Source organism: Tiliqua scincoides, chromosome 7, assembly GCF_035046505.1.
Source record: "Tiliqua scincoides isolate rTilSci1 chromosome 7, rTilSci1.hap2, whole genome shotgun sequence".
Lineage (NCBI taxonomy): Eukaryota > Metazoa > Chordata > Lepidosauria > Squamata > Scincidae > Tiliqua > Tiliqua scincoides.
This window is the reverse complement of record NC_089827.1, coordinates 75,485,384-75,508,963: the sequence shown is the minus strand read 5'-3', so window position 1 is coordinate 75,508,963 and position 23,580 is coordinate 75,485,384. Positions and strand designations below refer to the sequence as shown.

The window sequence follows — 23,580 nt, the reverse complement described above, 5'->3', positions numbered from 1 at the left end:
TCATGCCTTCCCCCCCTTGGATGGGCTTAATCAGGACTCGCAATCGGAGTTTAAGCCGCCGGGGAGGGATAATCCCCCCTGGGCCAAGCTGTCCCGCGCCCTCCCCCGCGATCAGGGTCCGGGAGGGGCGGCTGCCGGTGGCGTAGCTAGAGGGGAGCAAGGCGCTAAGTTGTGGGGGGAGCCGCAGCCGGCCCCCCTTCGGAGCCATTGCGGGAGGGGGGAGCAAAACGGGGGCCAGTGGCGTAGCTGGAGGGGGGCAAGGCGCTAAGTTGTGCGGGGAGCCTGAGCCTAAGCCGGCTCCCCCTTCGGAGCCATTCCGGGAGGGAGGAGCAAAACGGGGGCCAGTGGCGTAGCTGGAGGGGGGCAAGGCGCTAAGTTGTGCGGGGAGCCTCAGCCGGCCCCCCTTCGGAGCCATTGCGGGAGGGGGGAGCAAAACGGGGGCCAGTGGCGTAGCTGGAGGGGGGCAAGGCGCTAAGTTGTGCGGGCAGCCTCAGCCGGCCCCCCTTCGGAGCCATTCCGGGCGCGGGGGGCAGAACGGAGGCGTACGCCCGGAATGGCTCCGAAGGGGGGGGCGGCTGAGGCTGCCCGCACAACTTAGCGCCTTGCCCCCCTCCAGCTACGCCACTGGCAAGTGCTGCTGCCCAACCCCCGGGTCACTCCCCCTCCGCCTCTGGTGGTCCGTGGCGAGCAGCAGCAGCCCCCCCGCCGGACAGTCAATGACGGGGGGAGGAGGAGGAGGAGGAGGCTGGCTCGTCCTCCCTCCCTCCCTCCCGGCTAAGGCGCTTACCTCGTGGCAGATGTGGTCGGGCTGCCCTCCAGCCAGCGGCGGCGGAGCAGCCCGTGGGCGCCCAGGAGGAGGCAGCGCGGGAGCCCGGCGGGGCGTCGCGGGGAGCATGCCCGAGCGCGGCGGCGGCGGCTGCTAGGCGGGGCGATGGCGCGGCTGCGGGTGGCCTACGAGTACACGGAGGCGGAGGACAAGAGCATCCGCCTGGGCTTGTTCCTGATCGCGTCCGGCCTGCTGGCGCTCTTCATCCTGGGCTTCTGCTGGCTCAGCCCGGCGCTGCAGGACCTGCAGGGCACGGCGGCCAACTGCACGGTGCTGTCGGTGGCGCTGAGCGGGCAGCACTTCGAGTGCACCTTCACCTGCGGCGCCGACTGCAGGGGCACCTCCCTCTACCCCTGCCTGCAGGTCTACGTCAACCTCTCCCAGGCCGGAGCGCCCGCCCTGCTGCACCAGGACGAGCACCAGCTCCTCGCCAACCCCAAGGTGAGTGCGGCCCGGGCCTCTGCGCACGTGCAGAGTGCCTCGCCCGCTGGCTAGGGGTGCATGCCCCCCCTCCCAAGCTTCACCGCCAGGGTGGAGGCAGCCCAGGTCTACCCGGCAGGTGGAAAGTTCAGCTGAGAGCCCAGGTCTACCTGCAAGTCTGGGTGGGAGCTCAGATCTGTTGGGCAGTGGAAAGTGCAACCGGGAGCTCAGGTCTGCCTGGCAGGTGGAAAGTTCCGCCGAGAGCCCAGGTCTACCCACTGGTCTGGGTGGGAGCCCAGGTCTACCCGGCAGGTAGAAAGTGCAGCTGGGAGCCCAGGTCTACCCAGCAGGTAGGTCTGGGCTGCAACCCAGGTCTACCCACTTGGTTGACCCCGGCTCTGGAGTTAAGGTAGTACTCGTGCCCCCCCAACACAAACACTGGATCCACCTCAGCTGGGGGGGATCCAAATTGGGAGGGCAAAGCTTGAGAGCCTTGATCCCGATCCCTCTAGTGGACCATGGACTCCCAGAGGGACACCTAGTCGGGCAGAGTCCAACCACACCTGGAAAGCCACCTGGAGTTGGGCACAGACTTGGGGTATCCCTGGCAGAGCCATGAGGGTCTGTCCGGATCTGTTCGGGATGGAGGGAGGCAAAGTGATTCCTCCAGCAGGAAGGCTGAGACCTCGGCACTTGGGGTGTTCAGAATCATGCCGCTGGGACAGCCTCTCACCCACCAGCAGGGCAGACAGACAACCATTCAATGGGATGGGAAGAGTGGATGGAGCCCCTGCATGTATTGCTCCTGAGCGCTGAGTGGTCTGTGCAGCTCATCCTGATGGCAGCCTGTTGCTCTTCAATTACTCACCAGCCTTAGAGCTCAAATCTGATACAGTTCTACTCAGGAGTAAGTGTGATTATGGTCAATGGGGCTTACTCCCAGGTAACTATTGATAGGATTGCCCCCTAAGGGCCCAATCCTATCCAACTCTCCAGTGCTGATGCAGCTGCAGTGCAGCCTTGAGACAGGGGAACAAACATTCCCTTACCTTGAGGAGGTCTCCATGACTGCCCCCCAACTGCTGAATGCAGTGCATGCCCCATTGGCACAGCTGCATCAGTGCTGGAAAATTGGATAGAACTGGGCCCTTACCCACTGGGCTTGATGCTGCGGCAAGTGGGGGGGGGGGTTTGCAGAGGGAAGCCTGTCAGGATTCTGCCATCCTTTGCTCAGACCAAAGGCAGAGCTGCTGGCAAAGGATCCCCCCAGCACCTTGGCAGAGGTCTCTGGGAAGGACCCAAAGTGTGAGCCCAGAACACGATGTACTTGGTATACATGGCCACCGCTCACACGGTGTTGAATATGGGCACTGGAGCCTTAAAGTTAGGGGTTGCAGTTGGAAAGGTGGAATTAGGGCTCTTAGGGCTGAGAAAAGTTGTGCCTGCTGAAATCTGTCACAAAATTGGATAGGCAGAGGAGCGCTGACCACAGTTGCAGCTGGTCCCCTGTCCCAGAGATGGATGTCATCAGTGGAGTAGCTAGAGGGGGGTGCAAAGCACTAAGTTTTGCAGGGAGCCTCAGTGCAGTTTGCAAGTGGCCCCTCCACCTCCTCTTCAGAGCCATTCCAGGCAGTGGGAGCCTGGCTTGCCCAGAATAGCTCAGAGGGGGAGGGGTCATTTGCATGCTGTGGTGAGGCTTCCTGCAAAACTTAGTGCTTTGCACACCCTGTAGCTACACCACTGGATGTCATTGTGGATCATCCTGAAATCTGCCTTCACCCCTGGAGTATATGAAATGCAGAGGTTGCCTCTGAGCATGTGCAGAATATGTTTCCTCCACTGCCTCAAAAGAGTGGTGACTCAGATCCTTAATGGACATTTTAAAGTCCATATCCACATTTCCTGTGAATCCCAGTTTTACTGCCAAGTCCTGGCAGCTTCTGTGCCTGCTCAGAGTTTGGCATGGAAAGGCACATGGCTCCGAAGGAGGAGCCGGGTGGATCCTGATTAAAAGGGAAGGAGATTTCTAATTAACTTTGGGGAAGGAGCCAAAAATGGATTGGTGGTAGGATCCATTAGGGGCTGTGGAGGCGATGGTGACCGGCTTGGCCCATGAGATATAGGAACATCACTCAAATGAATTGCAGCTGCCTCTTGGGGGCAATTGGCCTGTCTGAAAAGGGAGATAAAAGTGACTCACGAGAGAAGCTGGGATGGGGAGAAGTGGCCAAGAAAGAGCTGGGTCTGATGGAGAAATCAACCATTGCTTCCAGCTATGTTGAGGAGTTCCCTTGTAGTTTGTCTTGTTAGGTGCCCATTTGGTACAGGGCAGGGTGGCTAAACCAGCCACAGCGTGCGATTTGACAGGGAGCCATAGTCAATGCCAGGGGTGCAACAAGATTGTCCCATAGGATATGTGCGGTGGTGTAGCTAGAGGGGGTGCAAGGCACTAAGTTTTTCAAGGAGCCTCACTGGTGTGCAAGGGAGCCCTTCCTCTTGGAACCATTCCAGGTGGTGGGACCAAAACAGAGGTCTCCATTTTGCTCCCATCACCTGGAATGGCTCCGAGAGGGAGGGGCCCCTTGCACACCGCAGTGAGTCTCCCTGAAAAACTTAGTGCCTTGCACCCTCTCTAGCTACACCACTGATTGGAAGATGTATAGGATAGCAAATGAATTACAGAGGCTTTTTTTAATAGTGCCTTGAAGAAATGGGAAAGCTTGGGTGGCACAATGATGGCTACCCTGAAGCAACCTTGAAATCAATATTTCTCTCTCTTCCTGTGCTCACGTCAAAGATCTCATTAAATGGGTTGTTGACGGTGAAGGTTCATGCCCCAATAAACTGCTGTACTTAGTCTGGCTGTAAAGGAGTGGCAGGTCTCCTTGGAGTTTTAGTGCTACAGTGAAACCTTGGCTGTTGTTGGTGAATTGGCTTCTTCATCAGTGATTCTTGAGTAGCAGCTTGGAACAAGCTGGTGGGTCTCTAAAGCCTGGTAGGTGGGTCATCGGTTGATTACTGGGAGCATTTAGTCCCTCTAGCTCAGGGGTGTCCAAACATTTTGGCAGGAGGGCCACATGATCTCTCTGACACTGTGTCAGGGGCCGGGAAAGAAAGAATTAATTTACCATTTAAAATTTGAATAAATTTACATAAGTGAATATATTAGAGATGAAACTTATATGAATGAATGATGGTCTTGGAATAGCTCAAGGTTATAAAAGGCCTTGCACAAAGCAAGGCGAGCCTTTCCTTCACTGCCACAGCTGCATCACAGACGTGAAACAGCAAGTAGTGGAGGGAGCCCTCACCCCACAGCTCAGATGAGAGGTCCAACAGTTGTCCTCATGCTGAGAGCAGCTGCATTGGGCCAGTGCAGGCTCCAGCAAGTCTCTGGAGGGCCACAGGCTCATTGGAGACTGGGGGCTCCCCGAGGGCCTGATTGGGAGCTTCCGAGGGCCGCAAGTGGGGTTTGGGCACCCCTGCTCTAGCTTATTGATTTTCAACTGGTGAGCCGCAAAAGGTCCACAGGTGTGCCACGGGGGTTTGGAGCACAGAGGTGGAAAATCTCTAAAAAAAAAAAAACAACTCCTCAGGGTTCTGCGGCCCTGTTGATAGGGCAACTATCTGTAATAACAAATTATCTGTCCCTCTTCTTCCCCTGGCTCTGCCGTTGCCCTAGAATGGGCAATCCTGCTCTAGGGCAATAGCCCTAGAAACAGAACCAGAGAACCTGAAAAGTGTTTCCCAGAAGCTGGAACTGACATCCCAAGAGATGAAGACCACAGAGGTCAGTGTGCCATGACCTCTGTGTGAGATGAAAAATGTTGAAAATTGCTGTCTTAGCCATGGTCTTGGGAAGGGGGATGCAGAGGGGAAATTGTCCCTAAGCGCAGGGTCAAAAGGGGGCCCCGAAGCCAAAGGAGGGGGCTTGAAAATTAATAATAATAACAATAATAATAAAACTTTATTTATATCCCACCCTTCTCCCTAAAGGGACCCAGGGCGGCTAACAACATGTAAAAAAAACACATTTAAAAACATAGATTAAGACAAATTGCAGATAAAAACATTAAAAACACATTAACAGCGACCTTAAAAAACAGTAGTCAGATTAAAAGACAGAATAAAAAGAGTACAAAAGAGCAAGTCACAGAGGAGTCAGGCCTGTAAAAACTACAAAATGTGTAAAAAATGTTAAAAAGGCCAAAGAATCAGAAGGCTTGAGTAAACAGCAGTGTCTTCAGGCCTCGCCGGAAACTCTCAAGAGAGGGAGCCATTCTCAAGTCAAGGGGAAGGGAGTTCCATAATGTTGAAAATTCCATAATGTTCCAAATTTCCTGTGATCTTACATTTTCTGATCTCACCAGGACCCATGGAGGGGTTGCAGGGGGTACATCACACCTGGGTTGGAGTCTAAAGGGGGGCCCAAGAGCCAAAGGACGGGCGCTGGAAATTTCCTGGGATCTGAGAAAATGTTTGGATATGTTGTGTGAAGGCTAGCGTTCACGTTTTGTGTAAGCCTACATAGTTTTATATATTGTAATTTAATTTGTAGATCTAATGAACATACAAAATTATGATCCAATGGAGAAGGGAAGGGGCCCAAAAGAAACTTTGTACCCCCTGATAGAATTCCTCTCAGGGACCCTGGTCCTAGCTACTAGGAGAATAGGATAGCAGGTGGGATAGCATATTATCTTCCTCAAGTCCTTGCAGTAGGTGTGCTACAAGTCCAAATTAAAGAAGTCCAATCTGGGCTGGGCTTGTCCTCTTGTTCTTTGCTCTTAGTTTTGGCAAACGCCTTTGGAAAGTTTTTCAGTGTTGGCTGTGAATGGTTGCCCCTCTTGTGACAACTGTGTTGGCCGCTGCGATGTGTGCCTTTGTCATCTGCCTTTTAAAAGGTGCCTCGAAGATGTTGTCCTTTGCATATTGGCTTGCGGTTAGAAGTTCCTTATTTAAATGCCGGAAAGGTTGCACCGTGATCTATCACTCTGTCTTCCTGCAGCATCTCTACAGCAGTGTTGTGTTCAGAAGTATAATCAAGGTCAGATTACTGGCCAGATAACTGGCTCTTAGATTTTGGAGCCCCAAAAGTTACAAATGCACAGAATTAGGTATGAATGGCAGGGAGGTGAAAAACAACAGTGGCGCATAGATGACCAGAAAGTCTCGGCTGAAACATGAAGAGTATTATTGGATTTCCATCTGTTTTAAAATGTGTTTCTGAAATGGTAGCCAGGAGGGCCCTGAACCTGATCAGGAATGTATCATGCAGGGAGGGAGGTTGAACGCTTTTCCATGCAGTTTTCCACAATAATCAGCTGCAGTGGCATAGCTAGAGGGGATACAAAGCACTAAGTTTTGCAGGGAGCCTCACTGCAGCATGCAAGGGGCCCCTCCCCTGTGCTGATGTGTCCTGAAACCTACCCCCTCTCACCTCCATGCTGACAGCGTACCTGGTTGCATCACACCCAGAGAGGCTTGTCTAAAGATTTACTCACAAGTAAAATGCAAGCCCTCATGACTCTGCTTTGCTATTTCATACATTATGAGCATGATTAAGAAGGCTGTCTGTTGAAATGTGGCGGGGGGCAAGGACCAGCCCCCCCCCCCCGGATCTCATCTTTGTCAGGGTCTGAGCAGTTATTGTGTCAGAGAGAATGATGGAGTTCTTCAGAGCTGGTGGATTGTGAGAGACTAAACAGTCTGTTTTTCTCAGCTTCGAAACCTCCTGTCTGCCAGCCGACTTGAGTCTGACTGACTGCAAAGTGCAGCTTTCTCCACTTCCAGAAGTCCCTTTTTTGCCAGCAGACTTTGAAGATGTAGCAACTTAAGCACGTCTTCTGGTATAAATGTTAATCTATATTGACAAGGTATATTCTATCTTGTGTGGCCAAGTGAGGACTCCTCAGATTCTGATGTTTTAAATTACAGGTGTGCTTCACTTAACAAGACGAGATCATTAGGGTTCTAGTCCACTAGATTTTCATCCTGCCTCTGTACGCAGTGGCATAGCCGGGGGGGCAAAGCACTAAGTTTTGCAGGCGCCTGAATGTGCCGTGCAAGCGGCCCTTCCCCTTCGGAGCCATTCCGGGCGGTGAGAACAGCCTCTGTTTTGCTCCCACCGCCCAGAATGGCTCTGAAGGGGAGGGGCTGCTTGCACGGCACATTCAGGTGCCTGCAAAACTTAGTGCTTTGTCTCTAGCTATGCCACCAACTGTATGTCTCCTGCTGTATATTGTTCTCTCTTCTCAGAAACTGGTTCATCACCACAAACATTGCAACTGTATGTTTTTGCTGGTGAGGGAGGAAGGAAATGTCTTTAGGCGGAGAGAAAAACGAGGAAGATACAACCTGGTTGATGATAAAATTGAAGTTGTGTCCTGTGGTTGCCCAGCAACCAAAGGATGCTGCTTTTCATAACAGTCAGGCAGGTGGAAAAGATGAGCAGTGGACCAGAAACTAGAGTACAACAAGGATGAGGTGGAAGAAGAGCCTGTGACAAGGGCAGGATGTGGAATTAACAAAGGTGAAGAAGAGAGGTGAAGGCTTGAGTCAAACCTCCTGCAGTCCTATAAGGTTAAGAGTTATAAGTATTCACTGGACAACTTTCTCCCTTTTAGTAAAATGCACACACATGATCAATCACTGCATGGTGTATTGCAGGTTGGAGCTCACACCATCTGAACCAGACTTCGAAGCCCAGACATCCACTGCCATTTGAAATGCAAGAGTGCTGGACAGGCTCAATAGCCAGAGTAAAGAGAGTGCCATCGTTTCTAAGCTGTCTCATGACTCCGCACATTTCAGATTTCCAAAATTTTGTTGGCAGGAAGGCTCAGGTGCAGTTTCTAAAAACAACCACGTAAAATAATCAACATGTAACGAAATTGGCATTGGTGGATTTCAGCAAAACCATTACAGGTTTTGTAATGAGCTCTTCATTTAAATTATTCTCGGTGCGAAGGACCCCGAAGAAACCTTGAGTTTTTCGCAGCACAATCCTGTGTGTTTCTGCTCAGAAAGTAGTTCCATTTATTTCAATGGGATTTACTCTCAGGTGTGTATAGGTTTGCAGCCTCTCTCTAGCAGAAAACCAAAGGAGTGTTGATGATCAGGTTCAGGAAGCATAGGAGATATGCTGTCTCATATCTGTTCAGAACAGAAATGCAGGTAAACATCCATAAAGTTGTGATTCTAATTAAGGGAACTTTAATAGAATTTGTATTTGTGCTACAGGAATGGCTAATGTCTCCAGGCAAAATGAGAGAAAGCATAATATTTGCTTAGAAATAGACACCGTTAAATCAGAAAAAGCACGTCTCTCGAGCCTTTGTATTAGTCCAAGTCCGCCAAGCGTGTGCCTGCTGTTTAAAATGGATAAAGCCCTGGCTCAGATGGCTTTGTATAGCAGCAGGCTTTGTGATCAGTCCAGCTGATCCTGGTTCCGGAAAAGAATGTAATTGAAATAGAATTTGCCAATGTATTTGCTTTACTACTGGAATCAAATATCTCTTGCGCCTTCCTCAATAAGGGCTGTAATCTCAAAAGCGCTTATTTGGATGACTTGTGTTGAAGTCTAAGAGACATGGTAGCCCTAATTCCACTCTAGGTGTAGACCAATAGCATAACTATGGGAGGGCATTCTGGGCAGCGATGGTAAATGGGATGGGCCGATTACACAGCAGGTTGCAGCGTCTGCAGTACTTATCATGCAACCTGCTCTGTAGCTACACCACTTGTGTAGACCAAAGACATATGCTGCCAATTTAGTAGGATCCAGATGAGTAATGCAATGTGCCTGATCTCCTCTGATCTCAGAAGCTAAGCAGGGTCAGGCCTGGTTAGTACTTGGATGGGAGACCGCTTGGGAATACTGGGTTCTGTAGGCTTATACCATAGTCTTTCGAGACTGAAGGTTGCCAACCATCTTTCATCTGTGGTTAGGTGTCTGGATGAGCCTCAGCATCCACATAAATTATTGTGGTGACTTTTAAAAATAGGATTGAATGCCACCAGTGACAAACCTTTTAATCTGCCATTGAGGACCTGAAGAGAGATAGTAGACTTTGGGCAGGGGTGCCTCGGTCAGCCTGCCCACCTCCTCAGTCTCTGCTGAATGAGAGAGCAACTGGGAGCAACTGAGAGATGAACCAAGCAACACACTCCTGGGAGAGCATTGCAGAGACGTGGTGGTGTGGCAGAAAAGGCCCTTTGCCCTGATCACCACCTGCTTCATCTCTGGCACTCAGAACAGTAAGGTAAGGCGCAGGCTCTGCAATGGGTCTTCTCCAGTTTGCACTGGCTATTGTGGAGAAGCTCCATGTTGGGCTTTTCAGCCCTACATGGAGCATTGGATCTGGCGGAGCAATGCTCCTCCGATCCCATGCTCACTTCTCGCCCACCCCAGTTCCTCCCCCCAGCCCTGACAAACCCGGAGCAAGCTCTTTCCTTGCTCTGGGTGGCATCCGTCCAGTGCTGGGCTCAGCGTTGACTGGCACTGGGTTGGTGCCAGCAGTCCCTACACACAGGCTGCCTTAAATGGTCTTTGCTGCACATCTACAACACCCAAAGCCTGTGTTAGGCGCTGGCACTGAAAAGCTCAGGGACTGGGCTCTTAGTGAGCTTCTGGTATAGTATAGTAGCATGGATAAATAACCAATACTCTTTTTGGTAGATGGCCAAATGTTGTGAGTGTGTGACTTTGAACATCTACACTTGAATGGTTATTTTATCAGTGCTCTGTCCCAGGAAGTCATATTTTTGTCTGTTGTATAGCCGCAGAAGTCCTTAATTAACTCACAGGGGTGTCGTGAAGGTTAGTTAGTGTTTGTTCCGGAGCACTGAAACCCTCCAAGTATTTTATAAGTGCTCCATTTTATTATTTAGTCATCAGACAAAAAAAGTCAAACCCAGGGAAGTAACTGAGAAGACAAGATTTGGTTGTCTGTTTCAAACTTTGCACCAATGGACTAAAGTGTATTGAAATGATCAGATGAGTCTCTATGACATTAGCTGTATTAACAGATGAATGGAGGTAAGAAGTATGCGTTGGTTGCTACAAGAAAGGAACATAGTAAAAGCTAGTACAAGTGAGGAACATAAAATATTACTTATGGCCCAATTCTGTTGGACTGGTGATGACTGCTGCAAAGCAGCTATAAAGAGTGCTCCAGCAATGTGCAGCATAGAGTCCTGCCCAAGCACTGGCAGGAAGGCCAGAGCCTTCCCTTGAGCATCAGGGGATCACCGGCCACTCACCAGAGCAGATAAGGTAGCAGGGAGGCAGGGGTGGGGGTGGGGGAGGGCAGACCGGGGTGGGGGTGAAACTGAGCAAGGAGGGGGCAGAATCCATTCCTATCTGTTGTAGTTGCTCCCTCCCAAAAAAGGAGTCTTAGAACTGGCCATTTTAAAATCTGGTGGTTCCCACCCCCAAAATCATTTTTATCCACCCTGTGCTCTGTTCACTCATTGGTTTTTTTATTTTCTCTTGCGAATTTCATAACATAATGTAACTTTAAGAACCAAGTTCACCTCTCTAAAAAGGATGTAGCGGATGTCAGTAAATATTCGTGCTGTGCATTGTTTGTCATTTTCATTGTGTCTCTCCCACGAAACCAATTAAAGCTAATGGTGGTTGCGCAACAGAGGTACTTAACTAGACTGTGCTGATTTTGCGCCCTTGTGTGGAATAACCATATACTGTACAATCAGTTCTTTTTATATGTGAATTCACTATCTGAGAATTCACTTATCTACGAGGGCAAAAGTTGCCACCTACCTCTCTTTATCTACCACTCTTTTCTCATTGAATCCAGCCAATTATACTCCTGGTTTTTTAGAAAGTTGTTTGGATTGGGTCCATTTTCTGCATCAGACGGGCATTGGCACTAGCCTGCAGAGCAGGAGTGTCAAACTCATTTCATACAGAGGGCCGAATAGCATTCATCATGCCTGCTGAGGGCCAGAAGTGATGTCATTAGGCAGGAAGTGATGTCATTAAACAGGTCACAACCAAAAATAAGCACTTTTTCTCACTTATAAACTCATTAGCTGCAAATGACAGAAGAGAAAATGCGCAAATCTTGACTGTATTTCAAGATATGGGAGAGCCCCATTTTCATGTTGGCTGCCCTTTCAGCAGTAACTCTTCAGCACTGTTCAGCAGCTGAGAGCCTGAGGGCCAGATAAAAAGCTTCCGTGGGCCACATCCGGCCCCCGGGCCTTATGTTTGACACCCCTGCTATAGAGAATTGTCAAACGCATTTGTGTCTGCGTCCAGACTTGACCCACCATCCTGGGGACTCCAGATGAACCTTCACAATTCTGGTGATGTTGAAAGATCTCTGGAAGATTATCTGAGGTCTACTTTGGGGCTGGGGCAAGCGAGGGAATGAGCCAAAAGACAAATGGCGGAGGAGGATGGGTGAAGTGACCCCTTCCTCACCACTGAACTTTGAGGCCTCGTTGTTGGGCCAGTAGCCTTCAATGAGTCGAGGGATAGCCAGCACAAAGAAATCACCAGTGCCACAACCTTTAATGCATTGAGAGATGCATACACTGAGGAGGATACATCAGATGTTTGGCAATGTCGATGAGACCTCACTATCACCCAGCCCCATAAACTTCAAGTTAAGATTCAGGCTCATAAAGTTCATAGAGTGTATGGTGAAGAGGGTCCCCTGGAACCTAACCCCGTTTTTCCCATAGACTCAATGATTCAGTGTCTGCTAACCAGGTTTACGTAATTTGGTTTTATACTGTTGGACTTGATTCCTTGACACTGGATGGCTTGCATCTGAATGGGTGAGCTGACTCAGTTGAAAAGCCTTGCTTTGGAGGCAACATTGGATAGCAGGAAAGTGCTGTCTGTGGTAGTACATCTGTGATGATTCATTTACTCATGCAGGCTATTGTTGCAGCCCTCAATGATGAGCATGCACTGGAGAACCTTGATGCATCATTAATCATCCAATATATTGATCAGCCAGATATGTTCAAATTAAAAAAAAAAAAATTATTGTTGAGGCATTTTTGGCCGTGTTAAAGTTTACTAAAACTTTCCTTCTTCCCCCCCTTCCCAGTTCGCTCTTCAGTGGGGTTATCTTACCATCTGCTCATCCAATAATGTGAAAAAGTCAACTTTGGCTCATTGAAACTTCCTACACAACCAAACCAAATTAGCCGTCTCTTGAAATTTTCCCAAAGTGCCGCTTGGAGCTATAAAAACATTTTTTTCCCGTTTCTATAGCGTCACTGTCTGATTTAGATTCATAACTCCTGGTAAGTTTATTCCTGCAATTAGCAAGGGCTGCATCTGAGGAGGTGTGAATCTGTCTCCCAAATTTGGGGCTGCTAAGGACATAAACAGGTTGTATCTTGGAAGGGATTGGGATGCATTGGAGCAATCCAAAATCTTTTCTGGTTCTTAAAAAAATTGGGCCAGATAGGTTAGAATCAATCTCAAAGAAGAAATGTAAAAATATTCAATAGGATTAAAGGTCCCTCAGCCCATCTGCTTTCTGAATCTTGCTTTGAAGAGAAATTTATCAAAATAAGCCATTGTGACCTTACTCTGGTTGTGTTGGCGGCAGGGTATTGTTTAGGACATGCTAGAGCAGTGATTTTCAACTTTTTTCATCTCGCTGCACACTGGCAAGGTATTAAAATAGTCAAGGCACACCATCGGTTTTTTGACAATTGGCAAGGCACACTGTGCTATCAATGGGAGGCTTACATCCCCAATGGCCCTACTAATAAATGACCCTCTTCCAAATTCCTGCGGCACACTTGGGGACCATTCACGGCACACTAGTGTGCCATGGCACAGTGGTTGAAAATGGCTGTGCTAGAGGTAGACAGCCAGACTTTTCCAACTGACAGATCCCTTGACCTGCTGGACCATTGGCCACGGCTCTCCACTCCTACACATTGCATAGGACGTTGGGTTTTTTGTGAAGATTTTGCAGCTCACCTACCTCCCCACATTCACTTCCATTTTGCTCTCCCTGCCCAGAATGGCTCCAAAGGGGAAAGGGGGGGTCTGCATGCAAGCTGCGGAGAGGCTCCCTGCAAGACTTAGTGCTTTGCACCCCCATCTAGCTACGCCACTGCCTGACTGAATATTAAAATGTTCTTGTCTGAAAGTTCAGACCCTCTGAACTTCTCTTTCCTTCTCTTTGCCCAGCTTGGAATATGTGCTTTAACTGAATGACGGCAGCTGCGGAGGAAGCTTCAAAAAGAACCAGCATCTTATTTTTCTCACCTGCTAAATGACAATTTTAATGACGCTTATTTCCACAGTGTTCGTATATCCCACCCTGTGAAAGGGAGAATCAGAAGAACTCTGAAATCGTAACCCACTGGCAGGATTACTGGGAAGAGGAAGTTGGCTTGCAGCCTTTTACGTGCTACTTTAATCCACACCTCAGGTCAGTATCTTTGTACCTCTACAATATATATCCCTCTCTCCTCTGTGTGTGTGTGTGTCTGTGCATGTAAAAATCAGAGTTATTTTCTTTTTTTCCTGCAGAAGCAAAATACCAGCAGAGGTTTGAGCTGAAAAAGAATTGAGGTCTGCAGTCAAACTAAGCACCATAAAAATGAGTGTCATTAAAAATCGAATAGCCGCTGGAATAGGGCGGAGTGAATACTTTCCCCCCAGCTTTTAATTCCTGGCAAAATTTATTCCCCTCACCTGCAAGCTACTGCTTGCTTGCCCTGGGCGGAAAGCTGCAGTGCATGCCTTTATATGCCTCCCCCCATCTGGGTGAAAAGCTTGTGTGCATGTGTGAGATTTTGTTGAGAAAAAAACAACCCTTTTTGCCTTGGTTCTGATCTGGATTGACTGGTTGTTTTTTTTTGTTTGTTTTTTTAATGAAAATGTGATTACACATTTTTTTTGGTCATGTCTCATTTGGCACCCTGGCAGGATTATTTTTCTTCAGAACACACTCTGTGAGTGGGGTTTTTCACATGCTTGCCAATTCCTAAATTTAGGTTTAGGGAAACTTTCTTCCAGATCTGATTGGCTTGTGGTCTTCAGGTGCAGGAAGGGTGTGTGCAGTTGCGTACCTGCCATAGACTTCTACGGGACAAATGCCCCAAGCACCGGCTGCTAGGACCCCACAGAATCCTCTCTGAGGCTCCCGATGAGGATGGAAACTGTGCTTTCGGTTTCCCAGAGGCGCAGTTTATAGTGTTGGGGAACTTGAGAGGCTTCCCCGAGGTGGGTGGAGGTCATACGAGGCTCAGTGAACCTCTGGTGGGGGGGCAGATTTCTGCACAGGGGGCAGTGATAGCCCACGGGGGGCGCCATAGTGGAGCTTTGCCCGGGGCACAGAGCTGCGGAGGTCCACGGCTGAGTGTGTGTGATTTTGTTTAAATTAAGAATACATACCCTGCCTTTTGAGTAAAACATTTACAATCTGGCTTACAAATATTTGGAACCCTAAGCAACGAAACCCAAATACGACAACAGCAGGAGCCGTAAGAAAACAATGAACTGAGTGGCAGAACTTTGGAAAGGACATATATGTGCCTCCCCACTACTAGCTGAGGCAGGCTAACTGGAATTGTGTGGGAGAGTGGGGAAAGGCATGTAAAACATTCAGAACTTGTGCCCCTCTCATAACAAGGAGTACAAGGAGTTGCAGTGTTTGTGGAGGTATAAACACTTTGGATGGCTTTCGATCAGTTGATCTGAAGGGTTGCTTTCCACCATGCAATCTGACCCATCCCCTTAGGTTATCTTGTGGGTGTAGACCCCTCCTTGGAGGTGAGGGGGGTGATGGCTAGAGGATGGGCTTTCTTGGTAGTGACCCCAAGGCTGGGGAATTTCCTTCCTGAGGATTTGCAAACTGCCTCTTCCCTGATGATATTACAGTGAGGTCTTAAGACACCTTTTTTCAACTGGATTTTAGTTAGGTCTCTGGGTTTTATTAATGGTTTTTTTTTTGGCCCAACTCCAGGTTGTTTTTAAGGCATGATTGGTTGCTGCCTGTCTGCTGGGCGTTGATTGACTATTGGTGGTTTTTACCCTTGCATTTAGACTAGTCGTTTGACTGTGTTGTTAATGGAATATAGGTATTTTACTGTTTGTAAAATTATATGGGAATATATATTATGAATTTTTATATGTATTTTAATTTTTGGACTTTTATTCTGTACACTACCTTAAGTTGCCCATTGGGGATAAGAAAATCAGGATATAACTACTTCAAATAAATAAGAAAAGCTGCAGTCTCCATGACCCAGCATGCCTGCAGTCATTTCTCCAGAATTCATTTGGGGTGTTTAGAACAACTCTCAAGGGAGAGCAAGAGGGAGGGAGGACGAGCGTAAGGAACGGTTGGCAACCTTCAGTCTCGAAAGACTATGGTATAAGCCTACAGCACCCAGTATTCCCAGGCGGTCTCCCATCCAAGTACTAACCAGGCCTGACCCTGCTTAGCTTCCCAGATCATGGTATAAGCCTACAGCACCCAGGATTCCCAGGCGGTCTCCCATCCAAGTACTAACCAGGCCTGACCCAGATCATGGTATAAGCCTACAGCACCCAGGATTCCCAGGCGGTCTCCCATCCAAGTACCAACCAGGCCTGACCCTGCTTAGCTTCCCAGATCATGGTATAAGCCTACAGCACCCAGGATTCCCAGGCGGTCTCCCATCCAAGTACTAACCAGGCCTGACCCAGATCATGGTATAAGCCTACAGCACCCAGGATTCCCAGGCGGTCTCCCATCCAAGTACTAACCAGGCCTGACCCAGATCATGGTATAAGCCTACAGCACCCAGGATTCCCAGGTGGTCTCCCATCCAAGTACTAACCAGGCCTGACCCTGCTTAGCTTCCCAGATCATGGTATAAGCCTACAGCACCCAGGATTCCCAGGCGGTCTCCCATCCAAGTACTAACCAGGCCTGACCCAGATCATGGTATAAGCCTACAGCACCCAGGATTCCCAGGTGGTCTCCCATCCAAGTACTAACCAGGCCTGACCCTGCTTAGCTTCTGAGATCAGATGAGATCTGGCATGCGCAGGGTAACAGTTGCTGTGAGCCTAAGGAAAGGCAGGGAGAAAAGGGGGGAAGTTGGCCGAACTGTAAAGGCTTTGTTTTGGCAGAGGAGGTGGGGAGTAGGAAAGCAGTCTTCCAGGGCCAAGCCAGTTGCCCAAAATCACAGCAGAGGCTTTCTTTGTGGCAGTCCAGACGTAACTGATGGCCCAGAACTTCAAGTCTTCTTTTGTGTGTTAGTCCTGTGGAGTCAGTTTAAGTAGAGACAGTAAGTCTCTAAGTAGAGTCAGTGGAGACAGTTCAAGTAGACTGCATACTAGGGGACTGGAGATAGATACCCAGGCTCTTACCTGATCCGAATGAGAGGGTGGTGGGCACAAGAACAGCCCAGTGAGGTTAGAGAGAGGAGGCAGGTTGTGCCATCGGTTAAACTGCATGTGCGAAGGAAGAACAGTACTTGTCCTCACCTGCTGAATAGGCTTCCAAGGAGACCAGGCTGCGGTTTTTAGGTCATTGGAGTCTGCAGTCTCTGGACACAGAGACCAAGTTCCTGGGAGAGCTTGGCAGGCCAGCCACAAAGGAATCCAAAGGGGTGCTTCACTTAGTGGACTTGGGTCTGTTGAGACCCTGTTGCAGGTTGGTGGGAAGGGGCAGGGGGCGCCTGTTAGATCTGTTTGCACAAAGGAGGAGTTCCTGGCCTGAGTAGCCAGTGCTCTGCTCAGGATGATCTTAACACCCTCCTGGAAAGGAACAAAAGACTTTGAAGTGGAGATGGGTCTCTGAGCAGTACTGTGGCCAAGTATTAGACATAGGTCTGGAAGGGAATTAGGAGTGGTGCTGTATTGTTCTGGCCAGAAAACAACAGTGCTGGGTTGAAGTGGAAGCCCCTTTATGGGGTCCTTTTGTTGGGTGTCAGGGTCCTGCTGAAAGCACATACTATCCAAGGTTGGAAGGATTAATTCTTTCTTTGCCAGCTTCATTGGCATACTTTCTGGTGATTTGTGATGGTTCTATGATGGTTTGGTGCTTTACTTGCTCAGACCTGAGCATGCACATGTCCAAAAATCCCAAGAATTGGGCAGACTTGACAATGCGGGACTTGAGGGTCAGTCCTGACCTCCATGCACAGTCACTTGTAGGAGTTTTAGCAGCATTCATTTGGACAGTGCGCTTCAGCAGTGGTCCACCAGAGAGGGGGTTCTTGCAGATGAGTCCCTTGCATGGCAACCATTCTATTGGGGGGAAGGGGTTTCTAGGGGTCTGACGGTCAGTCTGTGTTTTGAAGGTTGAATAGCTTGGGTGGATTGCCTGTGCAGCCATTATTGCGATAGACGGGCAAATATTTTTTTAAAAAGGCACGAATGACTCCCTGCTAACTTTGCCAGTCCAGAACAAGAAACCATATATGTAAATGGGGGCAAGAAAGTAATTGTTGCATTGAATAAAGCAAGCTATGTCTATCTAGATCAGGGGTGTCCAAAGTTTTTGGCAGGAGGGCCACATCATCTCTCCGACACTGCGTCGGGGGCTGGGGGGAAATAATTAATTTACATTTAAAATTTGAATAAATTTACATAAGTTTACATAAATGAATATATTAAAGATTAACTTCTATGAATGAATGAAGGTCTTGCAATATCTCAAGGCCTATAAAAGGCCTTGCACAAAGCAAGGCTGGCCTTTCCTTTGCTGCTGCTACTGCATCACAGACGTGAAACAGCAAGCAGTGGAGGAAGCCCTCATCCCACAGCTCACGCGAGAGGTCAAACAGTCACCCTCACGCTGAGAGCAGTTGTGTCAGGCCAGTGCAGGCTCCAACAAATCTCTGGAGGGCCAGAGGCTCATTGGAGACTGGGGGCTCTCTGAGGGCCGCAAGCGGCCCCAGGGCCGGGGTTTGGGCACCCCTGATCTAGATGGTGGTAGGAGTAGGGAAGTTTGAGCTCACAGGGAAAACTCTATACATAAGATTGGCTATACCGATTGGGAATCTACCATCTGATTTTGAGAGTTGGAGGCTTTAGTCTTGGGACAGTAATTAAAAGAATTCTTTTAGATATTTTGTGTAATAGGCCTTACTGCAGTTTGGAGGGGAGTGATATTTCATTGTGATCTAATACAAGTGCATTGACATTGGAGTGCATTGCATAACTGATGCTCTAGTTTCCATGTTTCTTTGTTCATTGAATTTTTAACCCACATGGTCCCAAAGGCTTGGGAAGATAATATCTGTGAATAAATAAACATGAAGCTTTCAAGCTGACATCACCCTGTCTCTGAACATCTGAAGCTATCCAAAATGACACAGAGTGCTGGGAAGACTGAGATCGGGTCCGATTGACCCACTGCTTAGGTCCTGTTCCTTCCTTTACACTTGGGCTTTAGCAATTTGTGGTTATTGAGAAACCACTAACAGTGCTTCCTTATGTGTGCAAGTAATACTTGGTCCATTAATGGTGAACTTGAGGGGCACCCTTGGTTGATTTTGACTTACTTCCTTAACCTGACTTTTCCTGATAAAGACTGATAAAGGCAAGTAACGATTCCAAGGAGATCATGATGGGACAATAGGTTATTGCTGGTGTGTTAGTACATAGGGCCTAAGGACGCGATACAACTTTCCAGCACTGGTGCAGCTGTGCCAGTGGGGCATGCATGGCATCTTGTGGTGGAGGGACAGTCACAGAGACCTCCTTAAGGTAAGGGAACGTTTGTTCCCTTATCTTGGGGCTATACTTGGACAGTTGGCTTGGATTGAGCCCGCAGTTGTGTAGGGTTTTATATTTAATCAGGAGCATTTTTGAATGGGGCAGACATTGAAGCGTTGTGGTCATGTGCTTGAACTCTCCATGCCAGCAGAAGCTTCCAGACCGTGATCAGGGACAGCCCTGTTCATTTTAGCAGTCTAGGCTTACCATTACTAAGAAGGAATGGAGACCTGGTCTGACTAGAGTCAGTGAGCTGGTTCACCAGGAACTGCTGAACGGTGGTCCTGGCCACTGCAATCTGGGCAGACTCAGCGTTTGATCCACGATTACCACAAGCCTGCCAGTTTGTGTAACCTGGGGAAGCTGAACCTACCTTAACCACAAGTATGTCGATCATGCCTAAGTCGCAAGTTCTGCGTTCCTGTATTTCAGTCTGGTGCGGTTTCTCCATCAGCCTTCGCCAATTTGGCCAGGTTCTGTTTCCGCCTGAAATTAATTTGTTTCTCTGGCAGTATTTGTTATGTTCCTTTTTTCTCACGGTGGGGGGGGGGGTGGAAGTGCTGGGATCTGTCAAGTGTCTGTCTGGATTGTGCCCATCGCCAAAGACCAACCACAGACAGGAGAAGAGTTCCAAAAGACCAGCCCGATCCGAAACACCTGTCTGTTGTGCTGACTCACTGCGGCAGCCTTAATTACTTTCAAGATCAGCAACGTTGTAATGGATTGCACAGGGCTTCGGGTTTGTTTTCTCTTGAAAAGCTTGTAGTTTATATTAATGAACTCAACTTTGTCGGCAAATAGGAGCTTGGCGTCCTAGCATTTTGCCTTCCGGCATGTTTGCCTTTACTGATCGTGCAGCAGCTTGTAAGCAGAAGGGAGAATGAAGTTTATCACCAAAAAATGCATTAGCAGCAGTTCAGTTGACACCCATACAAAACAGCACCGTATAATCAATTGCTTGCCGTGCCAGAGACAGAAATGGGTTTTGAAAAGTTCACTGTGTATAGGCAGGGAAGGCTGTTAGCGAGCTCGACAAGTTAACCAGCCACAACCGCACAACACCTGAAGGAAGCTTCATGTATTTCCTTTATTTTGTATTTAAGTTGGTGTAAACATTGGCTCTGCAAAGCAATTTAGCTGGACCCTTGTGCTGTAGAGCCTTATTAGGGAAGACGACATGTTGCTCCAGGTTTCATGGGTCCATCAACAAGGTGCCCTCCCTGAGCCCCATCCTACCTGGGTGGGAGAATCCTTTTGCCATCACCAAATAGAGGCTGCGAGTGCAGAGGTGGTCTCTGGGATCAGCAGTGGGCCCTGGACAACCACCCAGTGATGCCAATCCCTGTGTTGCATTTAAAAATATGCTTCTAGTCAATGATGTGCTGTGAGGTCCTAAGCTGGGAAGGCACAGCGCGCAGAGCTCCCAGGTGACGTCACACTGCAAGGCATTCTGGGGGCTACCAGGAAGCCCCAGTGCCTGTGCAATCATGGTGGAGGCTGAACTGCCACAAGCTCTGGTCTCTTGGAGCGACTTGGAAAGTCTCTTGGACGAGAGCTTGTGGCAGCTGAGCCTCCCTTGTGATCACACAAGCACTCAGGTGGGGGAAGGGAGGCTGAGCTGGCATGAGCCCCCTTGACCACTTGTCCCAGCTTCTAGTCCCTGAACCACAGTCTAACCGCAAGCATCAGGTGTCTAGGAGCAGCTGAGGTACACGGAACTGTTGACCGCCTCTGGAGTAGCAAGTCGGTTTCCGGGGTGCCCTGCTGGAATTAAGCCTTGTTGCTGCGTTAATACAATTGGTTGTGAGCCAGTGTGATCCCATCATGGCGAAGAGCAAGAGTCTGTTTGCTTGAAGAAAGTCATAGGCAGGTGTGTTTGCCTGTATGCGCTTAGCATTGTTTTGGGGAAGTTTTCGACACCTTCTCATCCATTGTGCTATAATAAGTACAGTGTTTGTTTTCCACTGTGACTTGGCAGCAGTTCTGCCCATGGGGTGATACCTTCCCGTATTGTCTGCCAGGATAAAGTGCTGTACACAAATATTTGTTTAGAGTTTTGCAATTGAAAGCATATTATGATGGCAGCCATCTGTGTGGCAGGAAGTTGCACCCTGGGGTCATTCTCCCTTGAATAATAACTTGGCGCTGCAGAGGGACCTCCTATAATAAAGTTGGTTTAATGTTAGGGACCAGAACATCTGTCAGCTCTGGCTTTGCTATCTTGGCTGCATTTCTTGGCTTTAGGTTGGCCGCAGATGCAGATTGAAATAGGGACCTCATGGAGAAAAGATCCTGTTGTGCAAGTTGGTTCCTCTTTGATGAAAGCATCACATTTGTATCGCAGGGTTGATGAAGTGGACAGGCGCCAGTCTAGTTTCCCGAAGGACAGAGTGAAAAGGAGGGCAATTCTTAGAAATCAGCAGTGCTGTGAAAATGGAATACAGCAGTGTTGCTCGAACTGTGGGTCGGGACCCACTTGGCGGGTCACAAACCAGTTTCAGGTGGGCCCTGTCCTGTCTAATTCAACCACCATTGAAAATACAGAGCTGAAAGTACAGGTTGCAGGGCTGCTAGGCAGGGTAGGCTTCTGGTGGGGGAGAGGCATGGTGTTTTACCCTGAATAGCTGGGATGATGGGATGCTGGTGTGTCAAGTGGGGGGGGCTGGGGGAGCAGGAGACTTGCGGTGCCCTTCACTCCAAGTCCGTCACTGCCTCCCTCCAGCCTGCCATTGTTGAAGGTGCATCGGTTTGCTTCCCTATATGTTCACCTCACTCATTATATATTTAATCAGTTCTCGTTATCCTCCAGGGTTAGTTTTCTGGGAAACCTAAGTGAATACCAAATTAGCAGATACTGAATCATTGAGCCCATGGGGAAAATGGGGTTAGGTTTCAGGAGACCCTGCTCACCATAGGCTCTATGAATATGAACCTGAATCTTAACTTGAAGTCTGTGGGGCTTGGTGATAGCGAGGGCTTATCAATATCTCCAGCATCTTCTGTTTCCTCCTCCGTGCTGGCTGTCCCTCGACTCATTGAAAATTGCTGGCCGAGCAACGAGGTTCAGGGTTCAGCAGTGGGGAAGGGTTGCTTCACCTATGCTTCTCTTCCACCTGTCTCTTGGCTCCTTCCCTTGGCTTTCTTCAGGCCTGGAGAAGCCCTCAGGTAGCCTTCCAAAGACCCAGGTTGGACATACAGATTCGGCTAGAACAGCGGTCCCCATCTTTGAGAGAGAAGCCTCTTTCCATGCTGGACAATTTGTGGAAATTGGAAAAAAAAAAAATGATCTGTACTCTGATCTATTAATAAGTTATCTGTTTGTCTCTCCCCCTTTCTTTCCTCGGTCTTCCGCTTTGCCTGTTGCAGACCAGACGATGTACTGTTACGGCGCACGCACGACGAGTCGGTCATCTTGCACTGCTTCCTTTGGCCAACGGTTACGTTCTTGGTAGGAGTCCTAATTGTGGTGCTCACCATCTGTGCAAAGAGCTTGGCTGTGAAGGCAGAAGCCCTCAAGAAGAGGAAGCACTCCTGAACGGAGCACCTCCCTGCAGGGAAGTTGAGGGACTGCCCGAGAATCGGGAGTGCCAAATGCAACTGACAGGCACCTCTGTAGAGCGCCCCAGCAGTGCCCGCCCCCCACTGTATTGCCAGATGTTGGTCTTTCCGATGCCTGCAGAGTCCTCTTAGGTGACTCTGCTATGAAATGTTAACTAGCTGCTTCTGCTGCTATAAAAGCAAACCTGTCTGTTCCACCAAGTGACCCTAAGCCGCACCAACTGGCTGTATTGCATTTAACAAAAGGCTCTTCACTGCAGATCTTTTTTTGATGGACTAAAGGACAGTTTCTGAGGATCCAAAGGGTGGAGGACTTCATCTTAGCAAAAACAATCTTTCTTAACGTTATTATTTAGTACTGGATATTTATTATTTCCTTTCTCATAGACTGTATTTCTGAAATATGATTAAAAAGTGGTTGGTTTTTCTTAGTGTTGGGTCTTCTTTTGCAAGGATGCTTGACTTTCTGAATGGAAAGGACCCGATCACAGGGTATGCCCGCCTAGGTAGGGCTATTCTATCAAAGGTTATAACCAAAACACCAGTGTGGTAGTGTGATGAGATGTTGCCATGCCCACTGCTGTCAGAATGCCAGATGCAAGGGAGGGCACCAGGATCTTGTTGTCTGGTGTGCTCCCTGGGGCATTTGGTGGGCCGCTGTGAGATACAGGAAGCTGGACTAGATGGGCCTATGGCCTGATCCAGTGGGGCTGTTCTTATGTTCTTAACTACAATTCCCAGGAAGCCTTGCAGGTCTCTTGTGATCTGGTGTGCTCCCTGGGGCATTTGGTGGGCCGCTGTGAGATACAGGAAGCTGGACTAGATGGGCCTATGGCCTGATCCAGTGGGGCTGTTCTTATGGGGTGATGTGCTGGTCTCCTACACCAGGAGATGCAGCTCCTAGCGACACCACTGGATCTAGTCCCCAACCAGACCTTCCCTTCTGATATTCTGATCTGCACATGAAAGACTCCAGTGGCTAACACCGCTGCCCCGCTAGTAGCCTTCCCATGTACTGCTAACCCTCATGTTAGGGGAAGCGCTAGATGGCGCT

General features: G+C 49.0%; 1 protein-coding gene and 1 pseudogene across 1 annotated transcript; one reads left to right on the top strand and one right to left on the bottom strand.

Annotated features, from left to right (window-relative positions):
• The first annotated feature begins 922 nt into the window (after positions 1–922).
• On the top strand, positions 923–22,896 carry KCNMB4 (potassium calcium-activated channel subfamily M regulatory beta subunit 4). Its single transcript, XM_066634229.1, has 3 exons — positions 923–1,267; positions 13,553–13,680; positions 22,335–22,896. The coding sequence occupies exons 1-3, from the start codon at positions 932–934 to the stop codon at positions 22,501–22,503; spliced, it is 633 nt and encodes a 210-aa protein (XP_066490326.1). The 5' UTR covers positions 923–931; the 3' UTR covers positions 22,504–22,896.
• LOC136657810 (5S ribosomal RNA) lies at positions 16,191–16,310 on the bottom strand (annotated as a pseudogene).
• Positions 22,897–23,580: the final 684 nt, after the last annotated feature.

Excerpts from the sequence above, each read along its gene's own strand:
- KCNMB4 (XM_066634229.1), top strand. The coding sequence starts at position 932 with ATGGCGCGGCTGCGGGTGGCCTACGAGTACACGGAGGCGGAGGACAAG. Across the intron at positions 1,268-13,552 it reads AGCTCCTCGCCAACCCCAAG|TGTTCGTATATCCCACCCTG; the intron begins GTGAGTGCGGCC and ends TTATTTCCACAG. Across the intron at positions 13,681-22,334 it reads TACTTTAATCCACACCTCAG|ACCAGACGATGTACTGTTAC; the intron begins GTCAGTATCTTT and ends TGCCTGTTGCAG.